This window comes from Ceratotherium simum, chromosome 20, assembly GCF_057802395.1.
Source record: "Ceratotherium simum simum isolate JZ-2026a chromosome 20, ASM5780239v1, whole genome shotgun sequence".
Classification (NCBI taxonomy): Eukaryota; Metazoa; Chordata; class Mammalia; order Perissodactyla; family Rhinocerotidae; genus Ceratotherium; species Ceratotherium simum.
Window position 1 is genome coordinate 53,971,869 of NC_141919.1, and position 17,964 is coordinate 53,989,832.

Genomic DNA, 17,964 nt, shown 5'->3' on the forward strand with positions numbered 1-17,964 from the left:
CACTCAACTGCTTTTCATATGTGCCTGAGACCTAGAGGTTGAGGGGACAGTGATTAAACTCTCTTTTCCAGGGTAACAGGTACTATCAATTATTAGATTTGTTGTTTTTGACTGAAAGCTCAACTTTTGGCTAAAGCCCTTAAAAATTCTCTTTTAACAGAATGCAGAGTCTGGATGAGCCCTGGAATGAAGAGGAGAGTGATGGCTCAGACCGCCCATACTACAACAGCATTCCAAGCAAGACACCTCCTCCAGGGGGCTTTGTTGATGCTCGACTCAAAGCCAGATCCCACGCCCCTGACACAGCCCAGGTAAGTCTTACGCTTTTTTCCTTGGTTGGTGGCTAACTGAATTTATTTCCTTTTATTTTCTTCAATTTTATTTTTAGACTGTCCAGTCTTTGACAGAATAACTCACAAACTTTCTCCCTTTGGATTTCACAGAGCAGACCAATAGGGAAGGCTTTTTTTTGTGTGTGTGTGAGGAAGATTAGCCCTGAGCTAAAATCCAATGCCAATCCTCCTCTTTTTGCTGAAGAAGATTGGCCCTGGGCTAACGTCTGTGCCCACCTTCCTCTGCTTTATATGGGACGCCGCCACAGCATGGCTTGACAAGCAGTGGGTCGGTGCGTGCCCGGGATCCGAACCTGCAAACCCCGGGCCTCTGAAGCGGAGTGTGCATACTTTACTGCTATGCCGCCGGGCCGCCCCAAGAAGACTTTTGTTTTAACGCCACAAGGCGTTAGTCAAATGCCTTGGAATTTTATTGTGATTCCTGAGATATGAGTCTAGGGATCCCCTCTCCATCCTAGAACAAATCTCATTATACTGTGATCTTAATGAGAGGAAGAGAGAGTCTAAGACGTTTAAAAGGCCTAGGGTGCTTGAGGTTCTCTGAAAAGACAGTGGATATAGGCCTTTAAAATGGTGAGAATTTTATGATTTTTTTCTATTTTATTCATTTCTCTGATTTTCCCTCTAACTCAAAATTCTAGTAAGGCAATTGCTTTCTAGAGTTATGGGACCTCTAGTCTGTTACACGGAATTTTTTGATGTCACTGACCTTATGTGAATGACATTGACACCAGTAAGATTGGCAGAATAACATTGAAATCAAGTGTAAATAGCTCTGACACTGGGAGGAAATCAACTGGTGGACTTGCCCAGGTGTGAGTGATTATGGGCGGGAAGTATGTTCTGGCTCATAGAAACTCTCTAACAGACTTATTTGGGGCATGATGAAACATGTGGCTGCATGTGGAGAGCTCAGTGTACCTTCACACTTAGGGAGGGGGTGGGGGAATGGAAACAAGGGGTGTGTGTGCAGCTTTGGTGAGATGCAGCCTCTTCCTCACACCCACACAAACTTATTTCCCAAATCTGAATGCCAACCGTGAGGCACCAAGGGAAAATTGGGTGCGATTGGGGAGGCAATCGCCCCGCCAGTGAACTCCCTCTGCATGGCTTTCAAAGGTGGGGAGAGGAGAAGAGGATAATTTTTTCTCTTTAGTTTGCAGGAAATGAGCAAACTTATTACCAGGGGAGACACCTAGGAGACCCGTTTGGTGAAGACTGGCAGCAAACACCTGTCAGGCAAGGTGAGAGGCCAGGTGCGGCGGGCGAGACACCTAAGACACACAGAGCGAGTGTGCTCCCCAGCGGGCCATTCCCCTCCCACAGAGGAGCAGAGTAGCCCACCAGAAATACCTGCTGTGGGGCAGGGGGCTGCTGGTTGTGACCAGATCACAGGACCAGAAACGACAGTGGTGGGGGATGCTGCTCCCCACATCAGAGGATGCCTCCCTGGCACCAGCACCAGCTGACACCCCCTGTGCACCTGGACACTTTCCACTGAAGGCCTTTTTCTGGCGGGAGGGGCTGAGGAATTGACCTCCCCAGGGGCACCTGCACCCATTTCAAGCTGGAGTTGGTTGGGAGACTCTCCATGTGTTCTCTGCAGTCCCTAAGCTCCCCAGCAGGGCTGAGCCCCCGGGGCTCCTATCAGGACCCAGTAGCTTCCCTTCCTTGCCTCACCTCACCTCCCCGGTCCAAGGTCAGCTTCAGGAGGAACGGAGTGACCCCTACCCGGGGCAGAGATGGCGGCAGGGGCACAAGTCCCTCACAGGCCCCGGGTGCTTGTGGGTGACGCTCCACATCTTATCAGACCGATGAGCATGCACCGACATCCCACATTAAACATCACTCGGACATGACTGTCTAAGCACCAACTGCCAACTGCTAATAAGTCTCTTCTCTAGACAGTTGTTTCGGTGTGTACGTATATGTGCATGTGTGGATATGTGTGTGTATGTATATTTTAAATATTTCTTTTAATTTTAAACTTTTTCCCTCCTCCAACATTTTCAAAACTCTTTCAAATAGCTCTGGGCCCTTGGTTACTAACTCTGTAGGGGGTCTGAAGGAGATGGAGTGGCAAGTGAATTAAGATCCAGTTTACGCTTCTCTGTATATCAGTGTAACTTTTATTGCTTTAACATTAAGACATCTCCCTTCATTATTGTCATTTGTGCCAAGGAGTAAATGACAATAATTTCTTTAAATTTCCCCTTGTGAGGGCCGGCCCTGTGGCTTGGTGGTTAAGTGCGCGCGCTGCGATGCTGGCGGCCCGGGTTCGGATCCCAGGTGCGCATCGAGGCACCACTTCTCTGTCCATCCTGAGGCCGAGTCCCACATACAGCAACTAGAAGGGTGTGCAGCTATGGCATACAACTATCTACTGGGGCTTTGGGGGCAAAAAATAAAATAAATAAAATCTTAAAAAAAAAAAAAAAATTTCCCCATGTGAGAGAATTTCGTGCCTTGCCTGCTGCAGCTGGAAGATGACCATCCGTGCTACCCAGTCAATGAAAACAAGGCCTGGCACAACCATCACTTGGCTCTGCCTCCAAACAGGATGGAAATAGCAACCCAAAGTCAGAACTTTCCCAGACGCACTTTTTCGCTATGTTTTTGTCTTTGCTCTCTATGCACTTAAAATGTGTTTATATAACAGTTGTGTACACAGAGATATCGTAACTCCTGATAACTAAAGCAGACACATTATTTACATGAGATATTTACTCTCTTGAAAAATATGTCATATTTATTTAAAAATGAGGCCATTTTTTGAATTCAAGTTATTCCGGCCCGATCAAGGACAGACAATGTTAAGAGACTGACCAGGGCAAAAATGAGCCTCATGCAAGTTCTCATCCTGGAACTTGAGACTCATAACTCTCAATAAATTTCTAGTTCTTTTTTTTTTTTTTGGTGAGGAAGAGTGTTGCTGAGCTAACATCTGTGCCCATCTTCCTCTATTTTATGTGGGACACCACCACAGCACGGCTTGATGAGTGGTGCATAGGTCTGTGCCCGGGATCCAAACCCATGAACCCCAGGCCTCCAAAGCAGAGCGCGTGACCCCTATGCCACTACACCACCGGGCAGACCCAAGAATTTCAAGTTCTTATTTGAAAGCAGCAAATATTTTTTCCATAGAACAGATAAGAATGCCCCTTGTTAATCTGCTAGTGGCTGTTCCCCCAAAATGACACTTGACTCTGGGCGCTGCCCTCGCGTGTGTCCACCTGCCCCCCCTCAGCACCTGCACCATCTGAGTGGGGAGGGGCCAGCGTCAGGAAGGTTATGCATTGGGTTTTTGATCTTCTCCTCTTAAAAATTAGTTTGTAAATTTCTTTTTACAGACTGATTTGTTTGCAGTACATACACACGCGTGAGCTGCAGATAGCCGTCACTAAGGCAGGATGTGTGACCCAGGAGCAGCCTGTGAAACAAGGAAATCGTGTTCAGGAATAGGAGGAGACACCGTCAGGACTCAGCTGGAGCTGCTCCTGGTGAAGAGATTTTAGCAGGACACCTGCCTTCTCACACTTGCAGGCTGGAGACAGTGGTGTGCTGCCAAAAGTCCTACAGTGGGCTCCGGGGAAAGCTTCTTAAAAAGACCTGAGCTGACTATTAGATTGAGCTGGGTTGAGCTGGCTTCAACACCCCATCGCCCATAGCGGGTGAAAGATAACATGTGAATGTCAGGAGGTGACCATGAGAATGTGTCTTAGAGTGTTGAGACAGGGCCACCGTAGAGAGAATCCGATGGTGATCCTGTAGGCGTTCCTGCTCAACACCCTTCACTCTCTTTAGGTGACAACAGCAGGGACTCCCTAGCCCACCCTCCACACACTCTTGCAGCTGGGAAGTCCCATGGGGGCACTGTCTCGGGCAGGGGGGTCCTCAATCACACCCACCCTGGGCCTCCTGCGTGGAGCCAGGGGCAGCAAGGCCGGCTCCGTGCGTGTCTCAGGTCGTTAAGAACTAACTTTCTAAAAAGAGTCACAGCACCTGCATTGCGTTGCTGGAATGGACTTACTTTATAAAGTGTTCACCTATGATTTAAAAAAAAAGCAATTAAAATAAGGCTTGTTGCTCTTCTGCTGGGTTATTTGATCTCGGGGACTTTGTAAAGGGGATGAGGAGATTGAGGCAGCTTCTGCCGCAGGTGTGGCTGGCTCGTTCCCCAGGCCCAGGTCAGGCAGGCCCCAGAGTCTTGGTAAGGCTCCTAACCATCACGGGTGTCCATCGTTGTGGACTGGCAGGTCCCGTTTTGACAGGAATGACTGGAAAGTATCCTGGCCAGAACACAAGGGTATCTACAAGAGGAATTTTCTTATCGATGGGCCGAAGGAGCTTGTGTCTGAAACACTGGGTGCTCAACTACGGATGGGTGAACAGCATTACCACCAGAAGAGACAGGAGGGCTCGTCTTCTTGTTGCAGGGTCCTTGGACGTCTACAGCGTGCCAGAAGGGAAAACGCACGTGGCCTCTATGGGAGAAGCCCCCACCTACGTGAACACCCCGCACGTCCCGCCACAGACCGGCCCGGCCGCGGACAGCAGTGCAGAGAGCAGCCCAAGGAAAGACCTCTTTGACATGAGTGGGTTCCCATTCGCCTCTGGTTTTCTTCTCTTTTGAGGTTGCTTTTCACACTGTTTTTTTTGAAATCTGTGCAACTATTGACTTTTCTGCTAGGGGGTTTTGACTAAGGTGATGACTAGCTGCACTTTCCTGGGTTAGGGCTGGGCTTTTCAAGGCTTTGAACTTGGCCAACCTCTGCTTTGGGATGGCTGTGGTCCAGAGGCAAAGCAATATCCCCTCTCTTTGGAACTGACTTTCCCCTTGAAGCTTTGCACATGTGTTGAGACAAACAATATACATAAATAAATGCACTCATTTATTTATTCCCTTAAATATTAGTTGGCAATTGTGTGCCAAATACTGTATCGGTTGCTATGGATGCCAAGATGAAGTGGCCTGGGCCCTGTTTTCACAGAGCCATCAGTCTGTTGAGCAAGACCAACACATAAGCCAGACATTGCAGTCCACCCTCTAGTGTGCGTGCACACGCTCGCTCTCCCTCTCACTTTTCTCTCTTTCTCGCCCTGCTTCTCCCCGCTGAGCACTGACTGGGCGTCAGATGCTGCTTTACTTACTGGGGATGCGCAGGTACACAGAAGAGACCGAGTCTCTATGCCCACAGAGCTTCAATAACCACTATGGAGTACCAGGTGGTGACAAGTGCTCTGATGAAAAACAAACCAGGATGAGAAGAGTGACTTGGAGCTACTGTTGACAGCACTGTAGTGTGAGGGATATTATGAACCTTGTGCTCGTAGTTTAGAGGGAGGAAATCAAATCATCCACGAACTGGTTAGTGAAAATGGAAGTTGTGGTTAAGGAGTTTTGAAAGAGATTCCCAAACTCACCAAGAGCTTTACGTCCCCAAATTTCTCTTTCAAATTCCTTGAGAATTTTACAGGCAGAAGAGGGAGGGAGAGGAGATCAGCATCTAATGAGTTTCTACCACATGCTAGGCACTTATTATTTTGTTTAATTTTAGCTACAGTCCTGCAGGTGGATACTATTATTATTGTTATTACTGTTACCATTTTACAGAGGAGGAAGTAGAGACTCCTAGAAGTCAGTAAGTTTACGGCTGGTCCAACACTTGCTGTTTGTGCTGTTGCATGTGGTGAGGACAGTGTCGAGTGCTTTTATGATTAGGCAGCACCATGACAACCAAAGTCTGCTTCTCCTCAGCCACTTTGGTGTCCCAGACACTGACCCCCATTCTGACTTACAGTACTCACCAGAGCCAGAAGAACTGTAGAATCTCAGGGCCTGGAGGCACCTTAAAGATCATCTAATCCAATCTCTTCATTTAAAAAAATGTGGAAATAGCCTAAGAGGTATGAAGTGACTTTCCCAAGATGCAGAGCAAAGTGGTGGCTCTCTGAGCCTCTGTTCCAGTTGTAACCAAAGCTCCCAACTACCAGTCAGTGGTTGTGTTTATGGCCAGACAATTTTCACTGGTTAATTTCACCAACTTACCAGTGACTCCTGGCCCCGGAGCCTGAGGGGAATTAGATTGTGCTGGGGTTTGAGATGGGAAAAATGGGAACCAGAACCACCCTTTTCTATTCCATTAATTTCTTCTCCTGCTCCCCAAACTAGACAAAAGAGTAGAAAATCAAAAGGCCCTGGAGAGGCAAGTATCTATTGAAGAGTGTGGAAAAAATAAATCCAGCACTCTATTGTTTGTCTTGAACCACTATAGCTAAATAATGATGGTGGTGGTGATGCTGATGGTAATCGCAATGGTGCTGATAGTGATGCTGATGCTGATGGTGGTGGTGATGCTGGTGGTGGTGGTGATGATGATGGTAATGGGGGCTGTGATGTTGATGATGACAGTGGTGATGTTGGTGCTGATGGTGATGGTGGTGCTTATGGTGGTGATGATGGTGGTGGTGATGATGGTGATGATAATTCAGGATATGATGATGATGGTGGTGGTGTTAGAGATGATGGTGATGATGATGGTGATGGTAATGATGGTGATAGTGATGGTGATGGTGGTGGTGATGGTGATGGTGGTGATTGTGGTGTTGGAGATGATGGTGATGATGACAATGGTGATAGTGATGGTGATGATGGTGATGATAATGATGATGGTGATGGTGGTGATTGTGGTGTTGGAGATGATGGTGATGATGATTGTGATGGTGATAACAGTGATGATGGTGGGAATGGGGGTGATGATGGTGATTGTGACAGTGATGTTGATGGTGGTGATGGTGATGGTGGTGGTGATGATGATGGTGGTGTCGGCGATGATGATGCTGAGGATGGTGATGATCATGATGGTAATGGTGGTGATGATGGTGATGGTGACAGTGATGCTGATAGTGGTGATGATGATGGTGGTGATGTCGATGATGGTGATGATGATCATAATGGTGGTGATGATGATTATGATTGTGGTGATGATGGTGGGGGTGGTGAGGATGATGGGGATGATCATGGTGGTAATGGTGGTGATGATGGTGGTGTTGGTGGTGATGGTGGTGACAGTGATGCTGAGGGTGGTGATGATGGTGATGGTGGTGATGATGATTCTGATGGTGATGATGATGGTGATGGTGGTGATGATGGTGATGATCATGGTGGTAATGGTGGTGATGATGGTGGTGGTGGTGGTGACGGTGGTGACAGTGATGCTGAGACTGGTGATGATGATGGTGATGGTGGTGATGATGCTGTTGGTGATGCTGGTGATGATGATTGTGTTGGTGGTGATGGTACAGAAACAGTGTAATACAAATTTTTAACTACTCCAGGTAATCAGGAAAAAAGTAGGATAAAAGGAGAAAATCTACACACATAATTTTAGTCAATAGTTTTAACCTCTTTTTCTCCTCACATCTGTAAATGATTTAACAAGTGTTAAAATGACTTAATTTTGGTTTCATTTATTCACCTCACTTCTGCCCATCTTCTAGTAACATTTGACAAACTTGTCGTATTGTGTAGCATTCATTGAATATTTATAGGGTACAAACTGTGTCCCAGGAAGAATGTTGGGCTCTGGAGACGTAGTGGTGCCCAGGGGAGAGCCGTTCCTGTTCTTGTGGTCTTGCATTGTACTGGGTTAGCAGTGTGATCCTAAATTATCATCATAACGATATGATGATAATCATATGCTGACACTTGTGTAGCACTGTGTGCATTTTTGAGAGTGCTTTTGTACACGTTACCTTATTTGAAAATTGAACACTGAGGTTTAATTAGGCATGCCTGGCGACTTCTTTTGCCACTATTTGTTGCTGTTAGAGTGGCAGTCTTAGCATTCACTGATGCCCTGCAGTGAGAAGTGTGCTCTGAAGGTGAGCTCCATCTCAGACACTCACACACTCCCCAGGGAAACAAGTTCAGGTCCTGGCTTGGGGCAGGTAACACAGAAGACACCCAATAAGTGTCAGTTTTCTTCTCTTTTAAAAATTCGCCTGATACAAAGATTTTGAAATAAACAGTTGATGGGTTGGGTTTAGGTTTTGCATGAAATTAAAGCCTTGCAACTTGTCTTTTCCTCGTGTACATCCTTTGGTATTGGCAGGCTTTTATTCAGAAGAGAACAGATTTGTTAGAGGCTGGCCGACGTTCCAGAGAAAGTAGATGGCATGTAATGTGCAGGGCCTCTTGCAGTGTGCAAAAATGAAGTCATTCTAACCAGCTAGACAAGAGTGTGCTTGAATCCCTGGCACAAGGCACACGCCTGGCTGTCTTGCGAAAGCAGACTCATCAGAAAGAGTCATGCCAAGATCTGGGCTATGCTTCAGATGCTTGTTATGATGATTTTCGTTGTATCAGCAGCCAGTCATTTTTCTCTAGCTCGTTATTCTGGTAGAAGTTGCCTTTGCGTTTGCATCTCTCACATTGTTCTGTTTATCATTTGCTCTTCTTGGGATTGACTTGTTGTTGGCAGAACCTTTTGAAGATGCTCTCAAGAACCAGTCCTTGGGGCCTGTGTTGAGCAAGGCGGCCTCGGTCGAGTGCCTCAGCCCCGTCTCCCCCAGGGCCCCGGATGCCAAGATGCTGGAAGAGCTGAAAGCAGAGCCTTGGTACCAAGGAGAGATGAGCAGGAAGGAGGCCGAGGGGCTGCTGAAGAGAGACGGAGACTTCCTGGTCAGGAAGAGCACCACTAACCCTGGCTCCTTCGTCCTCACTGGCATGCACGACGGCCACGCCAAGCACCTGCTGCTCGTGGACCCAGAAGGCACGGTGAGCACGGGCTGGGCGGGGCCTGTGCCACCGGCCCCCTTCTAACGGCCTCCCCTCAAGTCACTGCCCAGGCGCCCACTTTCCCTCCTCCACCCACACGTGCCTGCTGGAATCCTGACGCTCGCTCCACCAGGACCCTGGAGCCCAGGCACAGGGGACTGATGCTTTCAGAGCCGGGCCACGGAGCCCACAGTCAGGGCCCTGTGCAAGGTATACAACAGGGAAAGTCGCCAGGGCCCAGGCCGAAGGCCTTAATTCTCACGTCCTTTAAAATAGATAAATACAAAAACTGAGGAAGTTTTCCTTCCAAATACACTCATAGTGGACAAGGAAATATGGGGCTCCTGGGCTTTTAAGATTTATCTCAAATATCTCTAAAAGTTGGATCACTGAGGTTTTCATTCTTAGGTGATAAAATGTGATGAAGCAGTAAATAAACCCCCTGTTAATTAGCCTCTGGCTTTCCCACTCGGGGAAGTAATGCTTCGTGACGGTGAGTTCACTGTTCCTGGCAGTACGGCTGTGTCGGAGTCACTCTGTGGGTTTGACTGAATACCCCATCTTCTCGTCAATAAATAGATTCGCCTGCACCCTGGCACAGTCCAAGAATTGCTAAGCTTAGTAAATACAATTACATTTACCTAACCGTTGAATAAATTCCAGGATTGCTCTTTAAAATCTTTACTGCAGTGAAACAAAGGAGCAGGTGGAGTTACCTAGAGTGGATAAGAACCTTGCATTTGTTGATTGACGGGTAGGATGAAGCCTTAGTCTTCAGCTGGATTTGAACTCCATCTCACTGTGTGTGTCTGGGGGCAGGGGGGGTGGGGAGGCAGTGTTACCTGAGAGAATTTGCTACCTCAGGTGTCTGGACTGAGTTGCCCGCACATCTCAGCTCTCGAGACATCCGTCTCTGTGCGTCCTCGTCCCCTCTCCACCTGGGCAACCACTCCCATGAACGTAATGTCTAACCTCCCAGCCACCTTCTTTAGTTGTGTGGATTTTTTTACTTACATCAGGGAAAATATGTATTTTGTGTTTGTGCATTTTAGAAATTTACAGACGTGATATTGTTCCACAAATCCCATATCATGTCTTTCCTTCCCCTTCGGTTCCTGTTGTTGAGCTCCGTCCGTGGTGCTTTCTTATCCGGAATCGTTACTTGGGTGTGCTGTGCTGCCTGGGGCTCCCCGTATCCGCGGTCCACACGTCACTTCTGCGCTCTCTCGTGAAGGACTTCTAAGGTGCTACAAACCCTCGTGCATGTTTCCCTTGTACCGTGATGGTCTCTCTGGGGCACATCTCAGATTTTGGTCACAGGATGTACATACATTTAATGTTGCTAAGGGTTTCATTTGCTTCCAGAATGGCTGGACTACCGATGTGCACGGCAGCAGAGCGTGAGGGTCCACATCCTCCTCTTCCCTGATGTTCGCTCTCGTTTTGCTGATCTGGTGGGAGTGTGGAGTGCAGTGACGCTTCGTGTTTGCTGTGCACATCATCAACAGGTTCTCCTGTGAATTTTGTGTCCCGATCTTTCCCCATTGATCCTCTTATTGGTCTTTCTTGTTGAGTTTTTCGGCCATCGAATTTCCATATGTGCTTTCCCGCTTTTTCACCCATTGGATAATTTTGTCTGTGACGTTCTTCATCGAATAGACGTCTTTCTTTGGAATGTAGCCAAATCCATCAGTTTTCTCCTTTACGACTTATGGCTTTGAGTTTTAAAAGATTTCCTCATCTATAAATCACAGATATATTGTATTCTTCTATATTTTCTCCTATTAGCTTTATAGTCTTATCTTTCACATTTATGTTTCAATTCCAACCAAAGTTACTTTTGAAGATGATATAAGATAGGGACCCAACATTTTTAAAATCTCCATGTAGTGAGCCCATTTTTCCATCACCATTTACCAAACACTCCGTCTTTTCTTGTGGCACGGATGATCCTGGTGTTACATACCAAGTTCTCAGGCCCGTGGGTCTGTTTCGGACTCTCAGTTCTGTCCTGTTGATCTGACAGTTTATGTCTTGTACAAGTCCCACACTGTTTAGTCCTTACGGCGTTGAAACGTCTTAATATCTGGTGTGTGACTGTTTCCTCTGATTCTCCTTTTTACAAGTTCTCTTAGCTGTTTTCAGACCTTTATTCTCCTCTGTTCTGATTCTAGATTCAGTTTATCAAGTCACCAAAAACACATGCTGGGGTTTTGATAGGACTCGCATTGAACTTACAGACTCACTGGGGGGAAAGCTGATATTTCAATACTAAGTCATCACATCCATGAACACAGCGTAAGTCTCCACTCATTTAGTTTTGAGATGTCCTTTGTTAAAATTCTAAAATTCTCTCCAGAAAGTTCTTCTGTTTCCTTTGTTAGCTAGGTTACTTCCTAGAGTGTTGGTTTTAGTTCCTCTTGTAAGTGGTCTGTTTCTGGTTACTTTTGCTCAACAGTTATTGCGGCAGGGTGAGGACTGTGGTGTGATCCTGTGCCCAGAAATTTTGCTGATTGCGGTGGTTTTACTGGAAGAGTGGTCATGCCACGTCAGACAGTGACGGTCCTGTGTCCTGCCTTCCAACCCCTGCCCTCGCACGTTCTAGCCCCCCGGTGTGCAGACCAGGGCGCCTTGGAGCGTGGGCCAGGAGAGGGCACCTGTGTCTGTTCCCAACCTGAATGGGACTGAGGTTTTGTTCCATTAAGGATGATGTGAGCTTTTAGCAGATTGTCCTTATCAGCCTAAAGGACGTCATTCATTCATTCATTCATCCACTCCACAAATGTGTACCGAAGGACTTCTAAATCCAGGCATTGTTTTTGGCACCTGCGATATTTCCTTGAACCACCTAAAAGGACAACCTCTGCTCTCGTGGAATTCATCCATATTAATTACCTAATTACTTCTCTCCTGTGTAGGTACTGAACTTCATCAAATGCTTTTTCAGCATCTTTTGAGATAACACTATGATTTTTTCTTTCCTTAGGTCCATTAATGGGGGGAATTCCACAGGCAGAGTTTTCTGATGTTGCATCCTGCTGTAAAATCTGCTTGGTCCTGACATAGGAAACCTGAAATCCGTTGTTGGGTTTGGGTGCCCAATATTTTCTTTAGGATTTTTTCAGTCGCTGTTCATGAGTGAAATCCATCCTGCTGTCCTTGCTGCTGTCACTTGTGGGCGCTCATCTGCTTTGGGCGTCAGAATTATGGGGTCACACTCACCCCTTACAATGAGCTGGGATGATTCCAAATCAGAGGAGCCTTCCCTCACCACCTTATCTCAAATAGAAGCCCCTGGAGACCCTCTATTTCTTTACCCTGATTTAGTTTTACCCTGAAGCACTTATCACAAACAGACACCCGTTTATTTGCTAGTTTGTTTACTAATTGGTCCCCCAGACTATAACCTCACGAGGGGAGCAGTCTTGTTCAGTGCAGATCCCCCAGCACCTGGATAGGGCCCGGCACACAGTAGGTGTTCAAGGAGCGTGGACAAGTGAGTACACAGAGCAACCTTGGCTTTTTCAGGTTAGGAGTTGAGAGCCCGAGAAGGGACATGAGGCACTACAGGTTACGTGCAGAGGTAGAATCACAAATAAGGTTTTCTAAACAGAACAGTCCAGAGTTCTTGTATTTGCACAGGCTGTCTATTAATTCAGTTGTTGTTACCTAAAAGAAAATAGGAGAGAAAAGAACCACAGAATTCTATGAGAATAGAAATATTTCAGTTGAAAATTTTAGGTATTTTTAAAATATGAAAAGTTAAAATTTAGCTAAATTACACCATCTTATAGATGAAAAATGATGAATTTTTTTGTTCACTCAGTCTTTTTAGACAAAAGGGTGATTAAGAAAAGATTTATACCACTATCAATGTATCATACATTCACCAGCCAGGACAAGAGCGTGCGGAAGATGAGCAGGGAATGCAGTGTGGTCTCGCGGGGAAACCAGGTGTCGGCGCAAGCCAAACCCCAGGCTGCGCTGTCAAGATGACTCCAATTTTGGAGAAGAAATTTGTAGTACGGTTGAGAAAATTTGTAAGTCACGCCTACTAATAACTGTTCTTTGGGGGGGCTTTGTGCCGGATCTGATCTCTAGTGTAATTGATCCAACAGAGGACAGCTTTAGCTGAAAAAGAAAATGGAAATGAAAGACTTAATTAAAAATGTAATGTCGCCTCCTTGCCGTGAGGACACCAAAATAGACGATGAACACATTCTCTTTAATATTTATTCATCTGATTTTCATGGTAATTGGTTGGTCCCTGACTATAACGGGGGAAACTTGGCAGAACAGATTACTCAGAGAAACAAAGATGCAAAACAGTCTGTGTCTAAGTTTACCCCAGAGTAGACCAACCTCTGTGCCTTCCTGCTGTGCACCCGTTGTTCAGGATGAGGGCCCTGGGTGGCTGCGACCTTGGGGACAGGGTGAGGTGGGGCTCTGCGCTCTGGGGAGTGTTGAAGACTCTGGCCCTGAAGCAGCACCTGGAAAGAGGCCAGGGCGGGTCTGTGGAGCAGCCTCAGAGACGAGTCTGGAGCACTTTTGTTTCTTTTCAACATCTTCAGAACCATTCAGTCAGCCCACTTGTGTCTAAAATTATCCCCTGAGTCATCAGACGTTGATTCGGCCTTTGGACTTGAAGGACAGCGGAGTGAGGGGCCTGTGCCTCTGAAGAAGCTGCTGCCACACCGTGGCGGGGGTTCCACGGGCTTCACTGACGTGGTCTCGGGTTGTGGCACGTTGGAGAGCACATACCGGGGCTTTGCATTCACAAAATCACAAAACAGTGACAAGTGCCTCCACCTCACATTTATTAGGTTTTTATTTTATTCTGAGAGTAATTAAGAAAAAAGAAATTTCTCCAATCCCTCCACTTAATAAAGCCCTTTGTGTCTGTCAGTCTAGGCTGTGCTGCTGTAACAAAGAAAATGTGAATTCTGGTGAAATGTGTTTTGACCCACAGAGCCTCTGTCCCCACTCACGCAAGCCTGTGTGTGCCCGGCAGCCCTCCTGGCCCCTCTGGTCCTCGGTTGGGTGGCTCAGGGATCCAGGTACTTTGAAACTCCAGAAATACACTCTTGCCAATCAAACTTTCAATCCATTCATTTATCTGTTCTTGTCGGTGTGGATTTGTGGTTCCTGTTTCATTCAGTGGGTTATCACCGGCTACTGTATATGTGTTGATGCTCCTTCAAGCTGCTTCTGCATCCTTTTGACACGTTGTCACTACTCTTTCAGCATCTTCTTCCTTCTGATAGAAAACAATGTAACGGGCTTGTGTTCCTCTGCCCTGGTCGTGCGCCCAGCCATTTCCCCGAGGGAGCCCTGGCTGGCTCTTTTTCCTGAGGAGACCAAGGCCTGGGCACTACGTGTGCTCATTGCTGGTAGGGAGTTGCACTCCCCCTCCACGTGGACAGAATTAGTGTACACACACACATGAGCACACATTTATTTCTATGTCTATTTCTATTCTCTGTGTAGATTAGAAACATGAGTTCACGATGGTTCTTCCAGCTCCGCTCTGATATCACAGGGCTCACTTTACTTTTTCCCTTTTCCACATTCATAGCCCCCTCCTCCAGCAATAGAAACCTGACTCCCACTACCCTTCATATTTTCACCTATTTGATGGACTCCCCTCTACATAATGCATCTCCCGTCGTGGCTGCTGCCTCCCCATCCTCACCCGGCCTGGGCTCCGACTTCTCTGTCCAGCCAGTCCCCACTTGGGCTCCTCCTCACCCCGTTCCTTCTCTGACCCCACACTCCTCCATGCTCGCACATACGTGCCCTCCCCTCCTCGGCTCTGACATCCATGCTGGGCTGCCCGCCTTCCTCCTGGCACAGATGCCTCCCACACCCTGGGCCAGCCGTCCATCCTGTGGGCACTCGCCTCACTCTGCCTGCACTCCAGGCTCCCCTTAGGGGCCATCGTGGCTACTACCCTGCCCTCACAGCACAGACACCTAGCTTGCTTGGCTTTTGGACTAGTTGTTGGTTCAGGAAGGAGAGGAAGGGGAGGGAAGAGCTTTCCAAAGTATTTTATAGCATATCCCGGGCTTCCTGCATTTCTCCTGTGAGTACTTTAGCACGCATCTCTACCAATAATGACGCTTTAAAAACATCAACAACATATCATCATTGTTATATTCAATAAAATTAAAAATAACCACCTAACATAGTCAAACTTTCCTGATTAGCTCAAAGATGTTCTTTTTATGGTATGTTTGTTGGAATCAGACTCCAAACATGATCCATGTGGTGCATCTTGCTTGTTCCACTGCGGCTCTCCCGCCATTGCCCGCACCGCTGAATTGTCCGAGCACCCAGATGCTCGTCTGCAGGATATCCCACATTGGCATTTGGGTCCTTGCTTCCTTGTGGCACTGTTGACCTTGGTATTTTCTATGAACTGGTAGATAGAGATTTTTAAAACTGCTTTATTGGGATATAATTTACATACACACCCATTTAAAGTGTACAATTCCATGGTTTCAGTATATTCACAGATATGTGCATCCAACACCACAGTCAGTTTTGGAACATTTTCATCACCTAAAAAAGAAATGCCATAACACCTAGCTACCACCTCCCTATCCTCCCATCTTCAGTCCTCAGGAACCACTCATCCATTTTCTCTCTCTATGGATTTTTCCATTCTAGACTTTCATATGATATGTAGACTTTGTACCTAATTTCTTTCACTTAGCATAATGTGTTCAAGATTTATCCATGTTGTAGTTTATGTGTCAGTATGTCACTCACTTTTATGGCAATAATATTCCATTTATGGATATACCTCGTTTTATTTATGCTTAGTCTGTTAGTGGACATTTGGCTATCCTGAATAATGCTGCTGTAAACATTATGTGCAAGTTTCTGTGTGGACATATGTTTTCATTTCTCTTGGATGTACACCTAGGTGTGGAATTGCTAGGTCATATGGTAACTCTATAATTAATCACTTAAACTGCCAGACAGTTTTCCAGAGCAGCTGCACCAGTTTACATTCCAACCAGCAGTGTGTGAGGGTTCTGATTTCTCCACATCTTCACCAACAATTGTTACTGTCTGTCTTTTTTTGGTGTGTGTGAGGAAGATTGGCCCTGAGCTAACATCTGTGCCAATCTTCCTCTATTTTGTATGTGGGACGCCACCACAGCATGGCTTGATGAGCAGTGTAGGTCTGCACCCGGGATCTGAACCAGCAAACCCAGGCAGCCAAAGCGGAACGTGAGTACTTAACTACTGTGCCACCAGGCTGGCTGGTTGTTTGTCTTTTTGATTCTAGCCATCCTAGTGGGTGTGAAGTGGTATACCACTCTGGTTTTGATTTGTGTTTTCCTTGATGACTAATGATGTTGAGCATCTTTTCATATGCTTAGTGGCCATTGATATATCTTCTTAGAAGAAATGTCTGTTCAGATCCTTTGCCCATTTTTTTTCCTTCTTTTCAATTTTTTTTTATTGTGGCAAAATATACATAACATAAAATTTACCATCTTAACCATTTGTAAGTATACAGTTCAGTGGTATTAAATACATTCACATTGTTGTACAACTATCACCACCACCCATCTCCAGAACTATTTTCATCTTGCAAAACTGAAATTCTGTACGAATTAAACACTAACTCCCTGTTCACCTCTCCTTCTAGCCCCTTGCACCCACTATCCTTCTTTCTGTCTCTATGATTTTGGCCACTCTAGGGAGCTCATATATGTGAGATCATATATTATGTGTCCTTTTGTGACTGGCTTACTTCACTTAGCATAATGTCCTCAGGGTTTATCCTTGTTGTAGTATGTATCAGAATTTCCTTCCTTTTTAAGGCTGAGTGATATTCCATTGTATGTGTAGACCACATTTGTTTATTCATCCATCTGCAATGGACACTTGGGTTGCTTCCAGGCCTTGGCTATTGTGAATAATGCTGCTATAAACATGGGTGTACAACTATCTCTTCCAGACCCTGCTTTCAATTTTTTGGGTATATATCCAGAAGTGGAATTGCTGGATCATATGGGAATTCTATCTTGAATTTTTTGAGAAATGATCATACTGTTTTCCACAGTAGCTGTACCATTTTACATTCCTACCAATAGTACATAAAATTTCCAATTTCTCTACATCCTTGCCAATACTTGTTATTCTCTGTTTTCTCTTTTTCTTTCTTTCTTTCTTTCTTTCTTTTTTTTGTGAGGAGATAAGCCCTGTGCTAACATCTGCCAACCCTCCTCTTTTTTTGCTGAGGAAGACTGGCCCTGGGCTAACATCCGTGCCCATCTTCCTCCACTTTATATGGGACGCTGCCACAGCGTGGCTTGACAAGCAGTGCATTGGTGTGCGCCCGGGATCCAAACCGGTGAACCCTGGGCCGCCGCAGCGGAGCGCACTCACTTAACCGCTTGCGCCACCGGGCCAGCCCCATCTCTTTTTCTAATAGTAGCCATCCTAATGAGTGTGAGGTGGTATCTCACTGTAGTTTTGATTTGCATTTCCCTGATGATCAGTGATATTAAAGATCTTTTCATGTGCTTATTGGCCACTCGTATATCTTCTTTGGAGAAATGTCGGTTCAAGTCCTTTGCCCATTTTTGAATTGGGTTGTTTGATTTTTTTGCTGTTGAATTTTAGGAGTTCTCTATACTCTGGATGTTAATCCCTTTTCAGATACATGAATTGCAAATATTTTCTCCCATTCTGTGGGTTGCTTTTTAACTCTGTTGATAGTGTCGTTTGATGTACAAAATTTTAAAATTTTCATGAAGTCCAATTTGTTTATTTATTTTTGTTGCCTGTGCCTTTGGTGTCACATCCAAGAAA

General features: G+C 46.0%; 1 protein-coding gene across 1 annotated transcript in view; it reads left to right on the forward strand.

Annotated features, from left to right (window-relative positions):
- SHC3 (SHC adaptor protein 3) overlaps window positions 1-17,964 on the forward strand; it is a 131,770-nt gene that overhangs the window by 106,826 nt on the left and 6,980 nt on the right. Inside the window, exons 8-11 of the mRNA XM_087444789.1 lie at window positions 161-311; window positions 1,510-1,597; window positions 4,790-4,948; window positions 8,837-9,132. Of these exons, the coding sequence (XP_087300915.1) occupies window positions 161-311; window positions 1,510-1,597; window positions 4,790-4,948; window positions 8,837-9,132 (694 nt within the window). The remainder of the gene's footprint in view (window positions 1-160; window positions 312-1,509; window positions 1,598-4,789; window positions 4,949-8,836; window positions 9,133-17,964) is intronic.